We start from the raw sequence: 21,028 nt of genomic DNA, 5'->3' as shown, positions 1-21,028 counted from the left end.
TTTGTTGGTTGCCGCTGTCATTTTTGCCATCTTGTTGCTGTTTCTCATTTTTGTTTTGATATTAACTGATTCATTTTTATTCACTCAACTATTATTGTATAACTAGCATTAAGGAAGTCTTGTATGTTGTTGCATAAAATTGTACCAAATATCAAAATGAAGCTAGGTCCATTGGAATGTAAAATAAATAGGGAACGGTTCAGTAAAAATTCTATAGTATTAAATTGATTTTATTGGCTGTACTTTTTAGACATACTAATTAGTCTTGCAATTGCATTTGTTTATTACGTTACATTATACGGTGGTCATTCAACATATAGACTAGATGAGCCCAGAATATCTGTCAGCTGTCTGGAAGTAAATGACGCATTTATATTTCGATTGCCCGCAATTTTTGGAACTATACATTCCGTTAGTGTAACCAACTCGTTTGGCATAACATCCCTGAAAAACAAATTACATAATGATTTCAACCAAGGAGTTTAAGTGAAATATTCAAATTCAAATATGACAAGAATTTTGCAACTAAATAATATTAAAGAAGGGTTATTTGGAAAAGTATTGGAGTAGGAGAAGTAGCTTTTCTGAGAAGATTGAGTCCAGGGAATAATAGATACACAATAAAAGAGCATAAAAAATAACACTGATTTTCCCTCTTGATGTAAAACTTCTTCAGAAAGTAGGTTGAAGGGAAAATAATAATTTTATTTCTTTTCAACCTTGTTTTTAGTTCCATCATGAGGATGAAAAATCAGTGATATCAGTGTTTTATTCTATTATTGCCTACCTATTAGCTTCAGGACTCTAATTTTCTCGGGTAAGCATATTAACAATCTGAAATGTCCCGCAAAATACACTGCGACTGTCATTAACAGTTTAAACTTTGTTTTATACAATGGTTAGTTACATGAAAAAATTTCTTTTTGATTGAATTAAATAGTGTTGCTTATTACAAAATGTATATACAATATACACAAATACTCAATTGAAAGGGAAATTCCTACTCAACCGTCATACAATCATACATTCAACGATTCAACACTCACCTATGCTTCTTCAAAATTGGCCTAACCAAGCCAGGCCCTTCCATACAGAAGATACAGTGGGACAACATTATGTCTAAAGGGTTCTGGAAGGAAAATGACACGGTACATTCTTGTCCAACTTTTGGCACCCCCTTTACCTAGAGAATTGATCAAATAGCATAGTTATTCATTTATTTAATTTTACAACGCTTCAAATCAGCTTATTCCAACTACATTGTAGCATTAAGTATGCACAAAGATTCTTTACCAGAGTAATTCAAGAACATAATAAACATAACTAGGAAAAATATATGTTTTCTATGTTGGCAGTATTGAAACATTAAAACTCAAGATAAAAATATAATAATTACAATATAATAATTAAATACGATTACAACAAGGACTATGCATAATATTTTTAATTTATGTATTTTCGAGATAAAAATTCATTTTACTTCATTTTTCATAATTTTAACATTATTCATGTTTCATAATGTTATTTGATGTTCACATCAGTAACAAACCAATAGTCAGAGACATCTCTAACAAGAATTAGCTAAATCATAGTTTTACCTCAAGAGTTAGTTTTGGTTTGATCATCTGAAAGTCGTCCTCTTCACACCATTTGATCCCGGACTCCTTTATTTCACCAAGGGCCAATACTTTGATCAAACTATGATCCACGAGTTTATCAACGTATTCCACGGGCTCTCCTGAGAGCACTAAGGCGTCCTCTGTGGCAGAAATTTGTATTTAGATAACAAAAAACAGGCAAAAATCTATTTACTTTTGACCCAGGCATAAATACGTTCACGTTAGCCATTAGCCTAAAACTATTCTGTGTTAAAAGTTCCTTCAGTAAAATTGTTTATAAGCTGGTAGGAACTTCGAAAAGTATGCTTTTAAGTGATCAACCCTGTTCTATAATACGAGACTGTAATATACAGGGTGGCTGGTCATCAGTGTGACAAACTTTTTTTGGCGTAAGTACAAAGTAAATGCAGTGTAATGATGCATATAAAAGGGTCCAAGTCCAAAAATTAGCTTCCCAAAGAATTATTTTATGTTTTCTAAAATAACTATGTTTTCAAACTTAATACAGCTATTTCTCAATTACCTGTAAATGGATTTGAGTAGACAATGTCATTTTCGTGTTCTACATTAAATTTTGAATAACAATAATAGAAAATCACAGAGGATCAGTTGTAAAAACTCCATTGTAAAATAGATTCAAAGATAAAAATTTAGATGTTTGATAAAAATTAAAAAAAAAACATTGGTCTATTGTATTTTTTCACACCCTGTATACAAGTAAGTGTCCGAATATGTTAAAAACTGCGCCATTTTATAAGCTTTCTAACCATATGCTACACTATTGAAGTTTAGATATTCTGTTGTTTGTTTTAGTGGTTTGAATACCAGAAAACAGGGAACTTTTTTACTGTTTTTACTGTTCAAGCTGAAACAAAAATACAACTTTTGCTTAATACATGCTGGCTTTCTATGTTTTTAACGTTCAAGACACCCTATTTTCTGGTATTCAAACCACTAAAACAAACAACAGAATATCTAAACCTCAATAGTGTAGCATATGGTTGGAAAGCTTATACAATGGCGCAGTTTTTAACATATTCGGACACTTTCTTGTATACAGGGTGTGAAAAAATACAATAGACCAATGTTTTTTACATTTTTATCAAACATCTAAATCTTTATCTTTGCATCTATTTACAATGGAGTTTTTACAACTGATCCTCCGTCATTTTCTATTATTCTTACTCAAAATTTAATGTAGAACACGAAAATGACATTGTCTACTCAAATCCATTTACAGGTAGTTGAGAAATAGCTGTATTAAGTTTGAAAACATAGTTATTTTTGAAAAACATAAAATAATTCTTTGGGAAGCTAACTTTTGGACTTGGAACCTTTTATATGCATCATTACACTGCATTTACTTTGTACTTACGCCAAAAAAAGTTTGTCACACTGATGACCAGCCACCCTGTATATCTCGAAATTCAGCGGAAGGATTTTGACAAAATTTTGGAATTAGGGACCTATAGCCACAAAAACGTGATTAGCGACAGCCAGTACCTCAGGAAAATTCTTATTTCACTACATACCTCATTTGAAAATATAAACATTTAACATTGGCCTTATGGATCAAAATCATAACTTTTTTTGTTTAAAATTGCATACCACTACATAGTACAACATTACAGAGTTGTTTCTTATTTCAGCGATCAAATGTCTATAGTTAGTAATAAAAATGTTTTTCGTAAATTATAAAATGTGTCTGTTTACGATATTGTTTTAACGATAATACCCAATTAACCACAACAGAGCAAGGCTTGGTCCCCCGGTACTATAATATGAAATGTTTAAATACTTATAACGATAAGTTTATTTGGATATTGGTTCTTACAGTAACTTTTATAATTAGTCTTACAATATTTACAGTTTTTTCTACTGTTTTTTTTTTAGTATTCTTACCTTGACCTGTTTTGACCTATTCTATTATTTTATCTCTTTACCATCACGCCATTTTACTGTTTGGCTATTTCACTCTTAGATCATATTTTTCCTATTTCAGTTTCAAGGAAATTAATTCTTACTTTGACCTGGCTGAAGTGTATACGTATTCTTCCTCAAACCAATAAAATGTGCTTTTTCACCATTACTAAGCACTGAGTAGGCTGATACAGACACAGAAATACTGAGATCCCTTTGACCTTTATTCTGAAAAAATATACATTTATTATCTTTTTACCAGTCGCAAAAATGATTTTGTTTGGTACAATAAATGCAATGTTCAGTCTAGTCAAACGTTACTCAAATTAGCTTAAGTGACAGTAGTGTTTGTTATTTTCCAACAGAAGATTTTCCCTTCAATTCCTGTAACATTCTAAGTAACTTAAAAAGTATTAAAATCTGTCAACTTAAATAATTAATGTATACAATCCACTTTTTCCAATGTATAGTACCTGACCGTCCTTCAAACCGATTAGTCTTGCGTTAAATAAATAACTATTTTAATCATCTGATGGGTGTACGAGTATGTGCACCTAAGCTATAAAGGTAAAAAGCTGTATAAATCGCCATTTTAATCCACGTTGCATTAAACACTTCTGAGTTGATAACAGTACTTTCATAATGACCCATTTACATAATATAAGAATAAGGGTCAGTATATTTATTCATTTATCACCGATTGCCACAGTGAATTTAATGCAGACTTGTTGCTGAACATTTTGTCATTAAAATTCTTTTGTCGAATAATTCAACCATTTTCAAACTTATACCTGAACACGAATTGACGCACTGAAGGGTTGTCCAAACATCACTTGATTGATCTCCACAAGTTCAAACAAAACTTCTTCGTTTTTCTCACGTTTTGATTTTGCGTAGGGTTTTGGAGAAGGGGGAAATCCAAGTATCGAATTGACAATTTTCTTGTGTTCTTCTGCAGATCCTTGAACAATTGAGTTGTCATGTATTTCGTAAATTAATATTTAACTTCTTAAATAATAACTATGAGATTCCTTTTAAATGAGTTTTATACTTCTTAAAATACTGTTTCCGCAAATTACAGGAGTTTTTGACGATTTGCTCAGAATGTTTACACAACAACTATTCACTAGATATTTAAAAAATATATATAATAACCAATAAGTTTAAACCAAATTAAGGACAGTAAAAATCTTATTTTTTCCACTTGAGACTGTGATACAATTACACTATTGATTTTGTAGGATTATGTTTACAGCATTGTTATAAATTAAAACTTAATCATGTGAAAACTTTCAAATATACACTATATGTCGATGTAATGAAATATTTACAAACCAATACCCGTTGCTCGAAATCAGGAAACCAAAGAACGTATCTCTAATCATCCATTTGATCATAACAACCATAAGACCCTTCAATTGTGAATGACTAGTTAACAATGTTTACCATTTTGAGAGTTCTTTTGAGAGTACATACTTCAATGCTAGTTTTTTTTAAAGATGTGTAAAGCTCAAACGTATTATCTTACTACTACTATTTTTTTTTGGGGGGGGGGGGTTGGTGTAACATTATGGAGTAGCCAATACAATACTATTTTGCTTGTGTATTTGATCCTTAAAAGTACAAAACTTGTATTTTTCCCAACATAATTTATGCACACCTTTTTCATTTTTGTATGTTTTTGTGACATCAATAAAACAAGCCTCTGTTGTGTCAATGTCCGGTCGTACTGAGTCGGTGACTATTTTACAGCCCACTCTGTGAACAAAATAAATTGTTAAATTAATTTGTAGGCTACATAATTAAACACCAGTTGACAGGTTTTTCAAATACTTCCACTATTATAGTTATCGCATAGCTTATATTGAGGGAGTTATCATATATAATGAAATTTCTCCTGTAAGAGACCAAGGTGTCCTTTTTATACAAGTTGTCACGCAAACGGTCAACCTCCGGGAAATGGCCCTGAGGGTCGATAAATAGAGAAACCCAAAATAATTTGTTTTCATAATCACTTCGTTAACTATATTACCGCCATTTTCTGTTGTTTGTATAAACCTTTTTTTTATATTTACATTCTTCTCTTTATGAAATCGGTACGTTTGTTTAAGTAGAACAGACCGAGTTGAAAAACCTAAATTAATCCGATTCCAAAATTGTAAAATTGTGGCCATTTCATTTTTATAATTTAATTTACTAAAAAATGACTTATTTTATGAGAAAATGTCAAGAACACTGTTATTTAGTATTTTGAATGTTCTATCAAACGTGACCAAGTAAAAAGTCCCTCGCTAAATAACTAGCATCGCGTCTTAATGTCAACTACAATCGCATAAGGTTGAAATGAAATTTGTTATATGTAGTTTAGCTTACCCATACTGAGTTGGTCGCAGTTTCATAAACTGTTTTTCACCTCCAGGATCTTCCTTCATATGCAGAAGCTCTCCGTTGAGCGTAGCGTAAACCATCGCCGTGTCGAACATCTGACCAATGTTTCCTTGGCGAACAGCTTCGACTGACGTAGGTCCACAGATTGACTTTCCTGTAACTACAATGAAAAGGTATTTCCTCTAGCTTCTAGCACGGAATATTTATTCCACATTATTTCAGGCTAGGAGTGGGTCGTGGCATTATCACTTAGATAAAATCCATTGGTGATTGGCGGGATTTGAACCCTGAGTGTCGGGGACTAAAGTCCCGCACTCTACCACTACACCAGCTCGCTCCCCACATATGAAATGTTTATATTTCCTTTACTCGCTTCAACAATTTGTCACTACCATTGAGTGAAGTACATCATCAGGTGCAAAACGCAAAGCTCCTTAGTTCCTTGAAGAAAAACAACTTTGGGGAATCTGATCCGATCAAGCCTGAAGAGCTGACTAATATTCACAGTAGGATACTTTGTTCACTCATCACCACGTATAGGTGGCTGCCTTTAATAGTCAATGGTCGTACATAACTTGATATTTTGATAATGCACTTCTGATTACGAGATAGAACATGTAACTACACAGGATCGTTTGACTGAAGAACAGGTTAAAAAAGTCTTTACTTTGCTTACTTTAACCACCTAGAGGTTATTCTATCACACAATTAATTATTCAACGTGTACTGGGGGTACTGTTGTACTGGGGAACAAAAATGTTTCCAAACCTAAAACATACCTTCATGTGTATAAAATAAAAATAGCTTACTTAAATTTCAGCAATAGCATATCATGTTCACTCACCATTAGGATCTATCACCTGCCAGCCATTATGACCTTCCGTCAGGTCAGGTCTGGCCATCCACGCTTCCACCCACACATGGAAGCCCCAGGGGAGATTGTCACTTAGGAGTTGGTCTAACCATTCCCCCTCATCACTCATGTATCTCACAAGAGTCAGAGATCCGTGGGCAGAGATGTAGCTAGTGACTGGTCGACTAGGGATACCAAGGGCTCTAAACACTGAAATGTGGAGGATTTGTCTTTCAGTTACTAAAATAATAGTCCACAAAGCTGCTATGAGAAATAAGGAATAAGTTTCTTATAGTATCGTTATAATAATATTGGCATTTATGGAGGTAATTCAGTGTGATTTGGGGATGTTAGAGGGATGATAGGTGTTGTCACATATTCGAAACATCCTTGTTATTTGTCTTTATTGATGACCGATCGTTGTTCACTGTTGTTCATTGTTGGAGACAGACCAATGATCGTTTTCTTTGAGATCCAGGGATATATCATTGAGTGAACATATCAAAATGGCAATACGCCTACGACTTTTCACGGTGTAATAGCTAACCTATTTAATCTGAGGTTTGGTTTAAAGAATTTTTCAGATTAGGCTAACTAGTGGTGGTTTCAAGGAGGGGATAAACCCCCTTCCCATTAATACCTGGAAAAATAAATATAACCAAAACTTTTCGACCTAAAAACTGAGGTTATTGGATACAGTTCTACACGTTTAAAATGGCTTTATAAAATCAACCAAACCGATTTAAAATACCAAATTCTCCATGGGAGGACTCCGATGCCCCCTCTTTTTCTGGGGGGGGGGGGGTTGGAGGTAGGTCCTAGAACCGCCACTGAGTTTAATGAATAATTAGGAGGAAGGGTAATCATTTTTACATTACTGATTAGATGGATTTATTTACTCTAGATACCTGTGACTGCCACTGATGAACAAACCCAGGTTTGACCAAAGTGCGACGTGTCCGTCTCCTTCAACCATCTCTCCAAAACTGCCACGGAACCGGTGCACGCTGCCGAGCTTCTACTTGACACGCTCGACGTCTGCTTCTCAATCTTAGCTCTCAACTGAAAATTTAAAACAATAGAAAACATCCCCGCCGCAGCAAACCTGCAGACTAAGTGAATTTACATTTTCCTGTTAAAATTTGTTTAAATATTCCCTTTTAATGTTTTATTAATTCGCTATTCAGTAAAATAGTGTTTTATGGGGACTTACTTCTGTTTATAAACAAAAGCAGAATCTATTCACAATACAACCTTAGAAGTCGAAATGAAAACACATTTCAATATGTTTACAAGTAAGTCCCAACGATTAGTCTAACCAACAACTGGAAATGTTTACAGCCAGAAAGTAATCTTCTGTTTGTAATAAAAAGGGGGTTGTAACATTCAAGATTTTACTGTTGTAAACCCAAAGCTGTTTTGGTTAGGCTTGTTGTTCTTTTTCAGACGAAATTGCTAATAAACTTTACTAGGACTTTAAATCTCCAACTGAGCCGGGATTAAAACCAAAATTACACTTAAAATTTCGTTGTTGATTAGTGAACAGCCATCTCTTTTGACATACCTTATTATAAATTCAAAATATTAATAACTATAAAAACCATCCACACGAAATAAATAATTATTGGTTATTATGTTATGTTTAACTCAAATTAAATAAACTATAAAACTTTAGAATAAATATTTTAAACACATAATATATACGAATTCAAATTTACTGTATTGTTTGTTTGGATTGTGCTTATATTTATCAATACATGTTTCAATATATTGTAAATTGTTACAAAACAATTCGAGTATTGTCTATATAATCTTGGGCTTGGGTAGGTTTATGGATGTTAGGGGAATGACAAGGGCCTCATTGAACCCAAACCTAGAGATAAAACACTTTTATGTGATGCAATAAAGTTATTTCATTTTTTTAATAATCTTTTAAATGTTTCTTTTGTTTCGATGGATTTTTAAACTAGTTTTTTACTTATATAAAATTATCATCCTGAATTTGCTTACAGTAATGGTTTATAAGACTTTGGTCTAAAACGTTCTTTTGAAGAACATTAATATATCACGTTTGTTTTGTTATAGATATAATTTATTGGATTGTCTTTAACTTTTGTCAGTTAAATAATTTTTTTTATAAATAAATTCCAGTGGTCTACATATAAGACAAGACCAGGGTTTAAATCGTCCCCTTACAAAAAACGTAATAAATACAATGGCTTAAACAAATGCAAATTAAAAAAATGTTTGTGCGTAGCATCTAACCCGAAGTCTCCTTTTGTGTTGTTATGATTTTAATTCCGATTGTAAAACAACTGTTTGTATAATATAACCTTTAAAATACGAGTACAAATTTTCAAGCATAATCCTACTTAAATCAAATTCAAATTACCTCATATACTCACGAGCTTCATGCCCCTTAATAACATCACTATCAAAGCGTCGGTGCCAATTACGAACCATACGTAGCTCATAACTGGGCCACGTGACCTGTTTCCTATTTCAATTCCTCAGAATCATCCAGATATTTTAATTTAATAATTATTGGTCCTAAAAATAAATTTCGCTACGACTCTCCTACACTCCTCACCGCAGTACCAATGGCCCTGGCTACTTCCACGATATTTCCTCTCCTGGAGTGCTCCAAGGACGACTCCTCCAGCAGCAGCATGGCTACTGGAAGGACGACATCGTCGTACTGTCCGAACACCCAGGGGCGGGCTATAGGGTGACGATGGGTCCCGGTCCAAACCCTGCCATAGTCGCTGGAAACGAACTGTTCCCTGGCATCCCCATCCAGAAACACTCCGTCATCTGGGAAAAGGAAATATAATAAAATGGTTTAAACAGTTGTTTAATTAAAGTTGTGTATTCTCATTGACATTGTTAACCAATGGTATTATATTGTACACCGAATTCCAAATCCTATGTCAAAGTTGTGGCCAGTTTTGAAATAAAATGGTTGAGTTTTAATTTTTCTTTGTGGTTGTACGTGATTGGTATTTTGACTGTTCTTTGTAAGGGAACGGTCCAGACCCTGGTCTTGTTACAATCTAACGTTGAACTATTGTTAGATCATCATTGATATCCCAACGAAATCTGGCATCTGGGTCTGGTAACGATATCGCCTAGCATCCAACCAACAAACTTTAGATTTTAAAGTGAGCACTATTATATACACTCGGATATCCAGACGATTGAGCCACCTACAGATTGTACTGATGAATACTGCGAATACGTCAATACCAAGCCAAAACTAAACGACTACACATTGTAAATTAACTGTCGTCAATTTTAAGTCATATAATATTTCAGTAACAAAAACTAAAGGTGGGAATATAGTAGTAGTACACTCTGTGACTCGATAATCATTCAAATTATATTTTTTTTACTGGGTTGAGCTGGACTATATAGATGGAACGTCGACTTTTTTAAAGTCAATGATAGTACAGTAGGCCTATGTATTAGATAAATACTAAATATTATATTACAAACATGCATGAAAATCTGTTTGCTAGTTAGTTAGAACCCCTACCTGGACACCAAGGATTGAAGAGAATGTAGATATCTTTCTCTATGTTAAACTCTTTGGTTTCAGAACGAGTTGTGTCTACTTTGGAGGTGACAATATTGCAATGCCAAATTCCAACAGGACACTTCACTGGAATCCTTACCTTGAATAAAAATTGTATTAGAAGGTCATATTAAAAATTATTAAATTTAATAATGAAAAAAATGAACCGTCCGAAATATTTCAAAACTAGATTAAAGAAAGTAATGTGATTGTGATATTTCGCAAACACGTAAGCAGGTGTTTGAAAGATTTCAAATATACTGCAAAACAAGTAAGTTAATTATTCTGTCATAGGTAAGGTTGAAAAATGGTGAGAACCTAAATTACTTGCAAATTAAAAATATGAAACTGCACTGTTGTTTAGTATGTATAACCTACGTCTGTGACAGTATAAATAAATCTTTTAGAAGTAAATTATTTATTGAATCTATCAGATCTTTTTATTTATGATATTAAGCTGAAACTTTGTTAACCAGCCAATTGTCAGTTCAGTAAATGAAAATCAGAAAGGAATGTTTTTAACTTATAACGTTACTGGTTTAGTTTATAATCATTTTACGTCTTTTAATCTATTTGTCTATACTATAATAAAATTGAGGTGGTGTCTGTCTGGGCAACTGTCACGACTAAAATACTAAACCAATACAGCCAAAATTAAGCACAAAGATGGTCCACATATCTAGGAATGTCCTAGGCCTATTCACTTCCCGATTTTCTCTCGGGCTACGCCCCTTGGATGTCCAAAGTTTTGAGGCGAGGTTTTCAAAAGTAAATATTAATTTGTCTCCATGGACAAATAATTAACAATGTCTGCCTTTCCGATGACATTAAAATGTAGGTAATCAATTAGCACTGCCAAATGCTCATTTCAGACAGCTGATCCAAGGAAATTAAATATATTTCACACAGCAATGTGGTGGGATTGTTTAATCTAAAACTTTATTATAGATTATGACTATTCTAAATCTATTTCAATGATTATGAAACAGATTTTTTTCCCGTTGCGAAGCACGGGTACAGCAGCTAGTTATATTTAAAATTGAATTTAGGGATGAAATAAATAACGAAATACCTGGAAAATGGTGACGTTTGAGTCCTGCCGATGAACCCGGGCATCCCATGAGGATTTATTGGCAGCAACTTCCGGTTTGGAAGAAACCGAGATCACGTGCCGCGTCCCACAGATGATTTCCGGTCTTGGTCCTTAATAGAAAAGTTACACTTTATTTCATGTCGAGTTTGGATTTATAGAATGTAGTTCTCTGCTGTAATTTTTAAATGTATCTAAGAAAGTTTTAAGAATAACCTTACACTAAATGGAAATTACGTGGTTTCTAATAAGTTATAATTAGGTCTAGCCTGAAGAAACGAAAGGTTCTGGACCAAAGCCTAGCGTCCTAGCATGTGAAGGTAGGACTTGAGTAATATTAGTAGTGTTTTAAGTAATTAAGACGGAGTGCGACTAAATCTTCCTTACCCAGTTCAAAGACGAAGCTCACCATGTCTTTCGCCGTGTCCAAGGGCCGACAAAACCTCACCGCTAGATAGAAGGGTAGGCCGCGACGCAGCACGGGGACGCCCGGGAGGTCGGCGACGACGAGGAAGTGGTCAGTATGATGAGCCGCAGCGTTGTCCAGAGCGTAAAGATCTGTCACCTCTATGGTCAGGGTTCCATCGTCGTGAACTAAATTAGTAAACATACTATGAATGCGTCCAACTCACGTTATAGTGTTGTTTGGGAGTTTGCAGTAGGTCTACTTAAAACGTACCCTATGCTTTGTTAGATCAGCTGTGTCTAATGTTTATAAAACATGTGACTTTACAATATATTATTCTTAGGGAAAACGAGATATAAGGATCACTGCTTGTCAAACCCTAGTTTTGAAAGATAAATCGTGAACCGGAGTTCAACAATGGATAAATTATTATGTATCATTTATCCATTACTAAGCTGTATCCATTTATTATGTATCCATTTGGTAATTGATAGATTAATTAATTGTCACAAATACAACTCGTGAATGGTAGTTTTAAAATGTGAAAAGTTGGTAAGTAGATCATGGTAGGAAGTATATAATTTCCAAAGTATCACAAATTTTAAAATGTATGGACTTCAAGTTCATTGATAAAATTGACTAACTACATACTTTACTATATACATTACTATTTACATAAAAAGCAATATATTCAGACCCGAAACAAGCGTGACGTGAAAAACGTCGTTTTCTTCGGGGTAAGTTTTAAACATAACGCAATTAAGCATTTGAATAAATTATCAATACTTAAGATTACAAGATACTCAAGATAACTGTTATCAAAGTTTTCCTTTTTTAAATTCTATATACAGTATAGATTTTTCTACAGGTCACAACCAGTATGCTTGGTTAAGAGATTTGCTTCTATGCAATATCATGAACTTCTTTAATACAAGGCCGCAACAAGAAAAAAGTGGCAACGCTGGAGTCCCGGCCTACCGAAACAGCTGTTGCACTAGTTTATAATGGAACGTCTGTGCCATGTTCATGTAAACGCCTTGTATAGAAGTAGCTATGACAATACTGAACTTCAATAATTAGCCTTGGAATAGAGATTGTTTCCTAATAATTTGCAACAACATGACTACCTTCAACATGTGACAACTTGTCATTTCTTCTTCTTCTCTCGTAGTCCAAGACGAGCTTAGCTTTCATTTTCAGGTGATATTTAGTCATCCCATCTCCTGCGTGTTGTTCTCCCATCATACACCTGGCTGTACAAATTACACCTCGGAGTATTAAATAATAAATCATTGGACTTAAAAAGTACAGCATATCTTAGTATCCCGGTGAACATTTCACACATTTGTTATATCATAAATCACGTTAAACATCTACCAAGATATTTCATCAAATAACTATTATACAATGGCTTATAGAAACAATAGAAGGACCTAAAACTTGATTATATCCACTGATGCTTCTCTGTGCTGTACCAGAAAACATGTGCAAAGATCACTGCAGAATAGAACATTTGTCGCAAGTAATACTTATTAATAAACTCGATTAACATGGAAGGGTTTCTTGTGTATAACCACAGCCATCTCTAATACAAGGCCGCGACGTTCGAACTGGCAACGCCGCAATCACACCCCCTCTGCGTCCGTCTTCACACGCGCTAGGCTATGAACATCAATGAGAGTATTGCTGTTCTGTATCAATGAATGAAAGTATTTAAATACGTAATAACATATTTTAGTAGATTTTAAGGTATGGTAAAATAGACAAAATTGGAATCTAGGTTGTTTATTTAGTGAAAAATTGCAACATACCACAATATGTCTAAAACTAAAAATATACAAACATGATGTTTTTGGTTGCATTTATCGTATTGTAAGTACGATGAATGTGGAAATAGATGGACTTTACATATTTCCTTTGTTAATTTGATAATCTACACTATTATATAACAATCTCATGGTGTCTGTATATATGTGAGTTATTCAACATAGTAAAAACTACTAGGCAGACTGTGCTTAAATTTTACAAAATAAAGCTACCATACCAAGAATGGTAATGGTAATACAGTAGGACTGACTAACTTATTGCCACTTCAATATTTGTAGAGACTTTGGGATTTGTAGAGACTAACATCTAACAATTTGTTCGAATAAAATTAATTTTCAATTTTCAATAGGAATATTATGTTTTAGTCTACCTGAGAAAACCATTTAGCGGCAACAAAATTTTAAGTTTTCATTTTGAAGGAAAACTGACTATAAATAATTTATTTTCTTTGAATAATTACTAAGCAAAACGTTTTTCATTTTGTAAACGATTTCAGAAGCTAGGCCTCCAATGCTTTCCACAATATTAATTGAATTGTTTCATCACATCAACATTCAGACTGGAGTCGGAGAATATGATGCTTTAATTGTTAGATAGTGTAGTACATATTTTTTACTAGTACGCCTACTTAACAGAAACACCGGTTTATTTCTTCGAAGTGCTAGTTATTTAAGTTATTTTAATCACTTAACAACAGCTTTTATCAATAGACAGACAAATAAACAAGGAAATAGTACGGCTTTCTCATACCTAAAACTCGCTTCTCGCGTGTATATTTACACGAATCAAAGTCTTATCCTTACATTTTTTTACAAATTTCAGTTCATATTCGTGGAAATGTTTCACACAAAAACGAGAATTGTTTTAAGATGTCTAATTTGATCTAAGAATAGCAGGAAGCAAAATTGTTACTAACGTGGCGGATCACGTAGAATCTTAGAACACTGTATGTATTATTCATTTTTAATTGAGCTATCGTAATTATTCTTGCATCCAGGCACATCACATCTATCTGGCATGCTGTAGTAAGAAGTTTAATGTCATAAATAATGATTAAAGGCAGTAGAAACGCGATTATGTACGTCGGTACGCGACTCCTCCATTCACTGTTAATGGTAAGACGACCGCGCACCAAGACACTGATGCGACGTTGCCGCTTTCACTCGCCGCGGCCTTTATAATTCCTTTTTCTATTGTGTAGGGTACCTTGTGGGGTTGTCAGATTCGTAGATACTAAAGTGGTTTAATATTAAATAAGAAACGCACCAGATGGGACATAGATTGTGCAATAGAAAATGTTTTGATAAAAAACATGGGTCTTCGTAGTTGTATAATTTGTATGTATATAACGATCTATCACTAAATAGAAGTTACATATACATCTGAAAGGTTTAAAGATTTTAAATAAATAGGTGATCTGCTATAATGCCACTTTGGCCAAAATCCGTTACATACCCACAACGAAAGGCAAGACCAACCTTATTATTTTTTTCCAATTTCACTCCTAAAATCTTAAATGATGAGCATTAAATGTTGTTGTAACTTAACTTTTGAATCATACAAATAGTTCAGTATTGCTTAGACAGATAGAATTGAATATAACCTAATTTAAATCATTTTAAGTTGTTTAAGATATACACCTTTTTTCAGACTGTTGAAGAACGTCCATCATCACGATTTCGGTAGTCTCAATTACTGTATAATCTCAAAAATAAATATTTCTTGAAAATAAACTGTTCTTCCTTTTTGATTGAAAATTGTTGTTATCAGCCTTGAAATACTATATGTATTACTGTACGATATATAGTTGGAATAGTATAACCATAACCTACAGTTATGTGAGCATAGTCCCAAGCTATGATATATGCGATGGTACATCCGGTTAAACTGTGTTGCGCTCCTCAGCTTCCGTGTGTATTGTTTGGATGTGATACATAACCTAATATCAACAGATTATTGATACAGTATTGCACTAGGCCTTTGGTTAGTATCATCATCAAATCACAGCTTATAGAGCCCTAATATAGGATATTTTAGTAATTTGTATACTATTGGTAGCCCGTGTATTACTTAGTGTTATAAAAAAGTGTCGTTACTGTGCAGGTAAAATCCAAGTCAAGCGCTTGTGAGACGTTAATGCACAAAATGTCTGCCTTCTTAGTAATTTAATTTAATTTCAAAATTATAAATTGTTCGTTTTATTAAGTTTAAAATAATATTTCTCTTAAGAATACTAACTCCTGATAAATTAGGTACCGTAGACCTCCTGACTCTATAACATAATGTAACAATTTTCCTTTTAGAGGTATGTTTTATGATTATTTAACCTCAGAACGCAAAATTAAATAAGCAAACTCTAAGCGTAAAATAATACTAAAGTAGGACGTTTCTGGCGTGGTAGGTTATTTCTAATTCCATACTGTATTGAAATTTATATGTTTTCAAAATAGTCTCTCTGGCCTTAAACGAGTTTTGTGTTTCTATTATGAAGTCTGATTACTTTTTTAAAACAAACATAATAATCAATTTGTTCATGTTTGTTTGCGGGGAATATTGTGTTTAACCATTGATATGAGACATAACCCATGATTGAAATTGGAAACTTTATTTTATGTTGGTTAGGTTCATTTTTACTGATTGTAATTACAGTTTTGTTTACAACTACAAATTTTGTAATATGTTATTGTTTTGGTGCGTGGTTCAATTGAAGTCTAAATTTTTTCCCATCATTCTAGTATCCATCTAAATTATGCTTAAGCTTATTTTTCCAACATATTTTCATACGAAAAAATACTAATAAGCGTACGACAACGTGCATATATGCAAAAACATAATAAACATAAAAAATAGTATTTTAAATCGATGGAGTTTACTGTAATCTTTATCATTTATTTAACAGTATACACTGTTAATGCATGAAGTACCGTTCCAGCATTAAACTTCAAACAGAACTTGCAGAATGCATAGTCAATGTTATCATTTATCAGTTCGAATGAAAACTGGTAATAATAAATTGTTAAGCTTTAAAGTTAGCATTTAGTAAGCCCTAAGTTATGATATTGAATTTGAAATGTGCAAGTACAGTAGACGTATTCGGTATTCCCACGAATACTAGAAGTATTCGTGCGTATTTATAACATCTGAAGCCTGTTTTGACGTGTGTTTCATGTATTTTACGTTTGAATGCGTTGATGTCAACGTAAACAGATATATTTATCTCCTTTATAAGATGTATTTTACTTGTTACTTTTTATATAATACAAAGGGAAATAATGGTCCCTATGCAAGCAGGATAGTTATGTTTGGTTGTACTAATCTAAACGGTCATACAACAGTAAGGATGAATACAAAGGTTCGTTAAATTTTGTTGAGTTTGTTTTAAAATCTGTGAAATAATAATATATAAACTTTAAGTTTAAACAATACGTATTCAACATAAATTCAACGGGATGTTGCGGATATGCCTACAAATTATCATAAACTGTTTCAAGATGAATCTATAACGGGGTGTAAGCATATTCCCTTAGAAATTAACGGTTTATCGTCCTTAAGGGTCATCTAAGGACAGTTAAAAAATAACTTAACAATTCCTGTAGTAGGGCCTATTCGCAGTCTCAAGAACAGTTGATTAATTGTGTAAATATACCTTATGATTGCCAGGTTCTTTAAGAATATTGATGTGAGCCAGTGAGCCCGATCTGCTCCTGATGATGTAGCTTTTGACATGTGGCGAAGTGTACACCGGACTCACATAAACATTCTTCGAGAACCTGGCAACAAGATAAATCTACATAATCTAACAGTTCCGTTTTATTTTTGTAGACTACGTCTTGTTCTTTACTGTTTGTTCCAACACTAGTCCTGTCTGGTTGTTGTGTTATATATACTTCGACGGTTAAGTAGCACGGCGTGTTTTGTTCTTTGATAACTGTTTTGTGATATTTACAGCTTTAAAACTATAATATCTTAAAACCCAATCTGTTTCTAAGCTATTTCGCATACTCTGATATTAGCGCTTAATGGAAGAACACAGATAACTATTCCTAAAATATTAGAGTAAAATGTGTAGTCAACATCAGCGTACTTTCACGAAACGCATATATAAACACTTCCAAATTAACAATGGAATGACATATCTTTCATTTTACAAAGTCAATGGTACAATTCAAACACATTTAGTTAACATACAAATTTTGACCCAGTGAACATTCAAACGGCACGAACCCTCAACTGTTACCAACCTGGAAAAGGCTTCAGATTCATCAATTGGATGGAAGTCCACTTGCACTTCTGACAAAATGAGATTCCAAATCACGTCATGACCAAATTAAACAAGCTCTTACCTCGGTATACCTGTTCCTGCGTCACTCGCAAACTACGTTGAACATGACACAGAGGTGTCTGGCATCAACGTAAGGATGGGGATGTCACGGCTGAAGAACTCCTGTGTCATCTGATACTGCATTGTTGCTACTCTGCACTTGACAAGCAGAGATTACATGCAATAGTTTGTAGACCTAGTGTTTGCTGAGTATAAACATTGACTTTGGATAATGGATGTGGCTTTCTCGCCCTATTGTAAGATGTGTAACCTGTTTATAAGCGTGAAGCGAATTTCCCTAGGGAGGAAGCTGTTATCGTAGGTGTCGCGCAAGAAGTAGATCCTGGGACGGATTACTTCCCCCAGACGCCACAAACACTATTTCATGAAATTTGTATAATTTTTATATATGTCCATGAACATGATAACTAGAGTTATTTTGGTCAGATTCTGATCAAAGTTACTATCTTATTCTTATGGATAAAAAGTGAACTGTTATAGTATGCATGTTTACTGATATATTTGACCACATTTGGCAAATTAATTTTATTTCATACTGTACGTTTATTCTGTTTAGCCTATTTTTCACTACAGACATTCTGGCGTCACTGAATTCAGCTATCCAAGTTTGTATTTTACTTTTTACTATTTCATTGGCTGAATTTGTATGTTTATTTTGTATAAACCTCAGATTGCTTGAACTTATTATTATTTATTGATGAACCTATACAATATTAAATTTTTAAGATTACAACAAATTTGCATACACGTTTATTTTAATATTAAAAACATTGTCAGTCTGTCAAAGTTTGTTATTTTAAAATTTTTTTTAAAGGACCAACGATTAAGATCAGTTGGATTAGTTTTTCATCATCAAAAGATGTTAAAAACTTGTATCAAGATATAGTCGGTAAACTATGGACCACATGGATTAACACCACATGGCACTAGCCAGGAAGTTATATGACAATTGTATATAGTGATCTATATACTTTTTTACCAGTAGTTTATGGTAGGGCCTACTAAAAAGCTACAAGGTTGTAAGGCTATAAGGTTGTATCCGTAGTATCATTAGAATGCATAGTCCTATTTTTGTAATTGATTAGTAGGCTACACAGCCATAACAATATTTTATATTTTTTACCTTCTTACATTCTAGATGGAAATAAGTTACCGAAAAACTATATTTTTTAAATGTATTCTTTTGTGTTCATAATACAAACAAAACTGTAGTTGTAGATTGTTTTGTGTAATAGTAACTCGAGGAGAAGTAACTTTGCTAGTATTCAGTTGGGAACGGAGCTCCTATAAATTGTTAAACACGTGCATATTTCCAGCTTGAATGTTTGATGCGTTGTCACGTCACTGTCGCTCCCAGGATAAGGAGGTGAGTTACAAGATGTCGGATGAATAGATCAGTGATACCAACTTTGAGCGGCAAACTTCCCAGCCAAGCATTTGTGAGGACTTGAGATATATTTTGACTCGAAACAAATATTGCATTCGCGAATGTCTTGCAAGACCTATATCATCCACGACCACTTATCCGGCTCTTTCGTTAAAGAGAACCAAGGGAAAATAAAGTTGTTTAGACAACGTGTATGACTTTGCCATTTGTTAAATTTGGTTTGGATGTGTAAATTAACATTTATTTGATGGCGTTTAGGCACCAGTCTGATCAGAGCATTCTCATTTTCTAAGCGAAGAGATATTCTAACCCCTAAACATTTTTGTTTTGTTGACTTTAAACCGTTTTTTGTATTCGAAAGTTATTTTTCTATTATCCACATATAATAACAAATTTCTACCTTTTTGTGCAATACATTTGTTTAAAACAATCTAGTTTTTACTGTTTAGTTTTGGTTTCACAACACTCCAAGATGTATATGGCCTCCAGTGGGAACCTATACCAACTTGGACAGTGGAAGAACGTGTGTCGTTAAACAGCAAATACGGTCTCAATAATTTCTTGGACACGACGTTTAACTTCCTATTTCTTGTCGGTCGAATTCAGCAGGTAGGATAGTCCATATATTCATTAGTCAGTTTGGAATAACCAGCTTCAGGGTACAAAGAGTGAAACTGTCTTGCATTGTGGTTTTTATTGTGGTTTAACATGCATATGTTGCGTTATCATTGTGGCATGCAAGTTTCAAGTTTTTACTGGAAACAAAAAGATGTTTCACCATTATTCAAGACCACTTCAAGACGGTTTCTAAGTCTATAGCTAAATTATTGTCATAATCTGAATACAATTTTACGGTATTTACAAATGCAGAAAAGAACACTCATCTGGCCTACCACTAAAGTTTGTTAGTTGTTGGTGGCAAAGAGAGGTTGATTGAATAGCTTTTTTGACTGGATCTGCTAGTAATTGTACAGTTGTTGATAAACACTGATGAACTATCGGTTCATTATCATTCAGCCACTTTACGACTTTACTCTCAGATTCTCTCTCCTCTCTTTTAGATATTAAGCGTTGGTCTAGCTCTTACCTCAGATCCGCAGACTTGACTACCATTTGCCGATAGTGATTTCATGGAAGCCCTTATTTCCAGCATTTGTTTACGTCGCTCTAGCTCCCTCTCATCTCTCAGCCGTTGTCGCTCCGCATTTCCTTCTCCAGCCGTTTTTGCTCCATTTCCTTCTCCAGCTCCAGCCATTGTCGCTCCATTTCCTTCTTCTCCATCAGTCTTTGTCTTTCCAGCTCGTTTTCTTAATTTTATCGTTCCAGTTTTTGTATTTCCTCCACATTTTCACGTTCTATACCCATTTGTTTCCCGTTGCTTGATATTGCGGATTTACCTGTTTTCCTTGAACTAATAGAAGTAATGCTGGTTTATCTTAATGATATTCATTGAGTGTCATTGTTTCCATTTATATAAACTTTCTTTGATTATTATTTGTCAGTATCATTATTTTCATTCTGATCAGGGGTATACTTTTTTGGAGGTTTAAATTTTTATTACTTTTTCTGTAAGACATATGGTCCTTTTTTGTTTCAGCGCAAATTTTATGTTGTCAATTATC

At 33.7% G+C, this 21,028-nt stretch overlaps 1 protein-coding gene across 1 annotated transcript; it reads right to left on the bottom strand.

Moving 5' to 3' along the window:
- Positions 1-242: 242 nt before the first annotated feature.
- On the bottom strand, positions 243-20,661 carry LOC129000362 (hemocyte protein-glutamine gamma-glutamyltransferase-like). Its single transcript, XM_054427326.1, has 16 exons — positions 20,494-20,661; positions 18,021-18,078; positions 12,978-13,103; positions 11,832-12,038; positions 11,427-11,557; positions 10,316-10,454; positions 9,371-9,594; positions 7,689-7,842; positions 6,772-6,990; positions 5,913-6,087; positions 5,200-5,297; positions 4,331-4,500; positions 3,644-3,767; positions 1,599-1,759; positions 1,047-1,183; positions 243-444 (listed from the first exon to the last, which is right to left on the bottom strand). Exons 1-16 carry the CDS (start codon positions 20,659-20,661, stop codon positions 306-308), a joined length of 2,430 nt encoding a protein of 809 aa, XP_054283301.1. The 3' UTR covers positions 243-305.
- Between the last annotated feature and the right edge of the window lie 367 nt (positions 20,662-21,028).

Source organism: Macrosteles quadrilineatus, unplaced genomic scaffold (genome assembly GCF_028750875.1).
Source record: "Macrosteles quadrilineatus isolate MER2022 unplaced genomic scaffold, UCM_ALF_1.0 Scaffold_8__2_contigs__length_117827958, whole genome shotgun sequence".
Classification (NCBI taxonomy): Eukaryota; Metazoa; Arthropoda; class Insecta; order Hemiptera; family Cicadellidae; genus Macrosteles; species Macrosteles quadrilineatus.
This window is presented reverse-complemented; position numbering and strand designations above follow the sequence as displayed.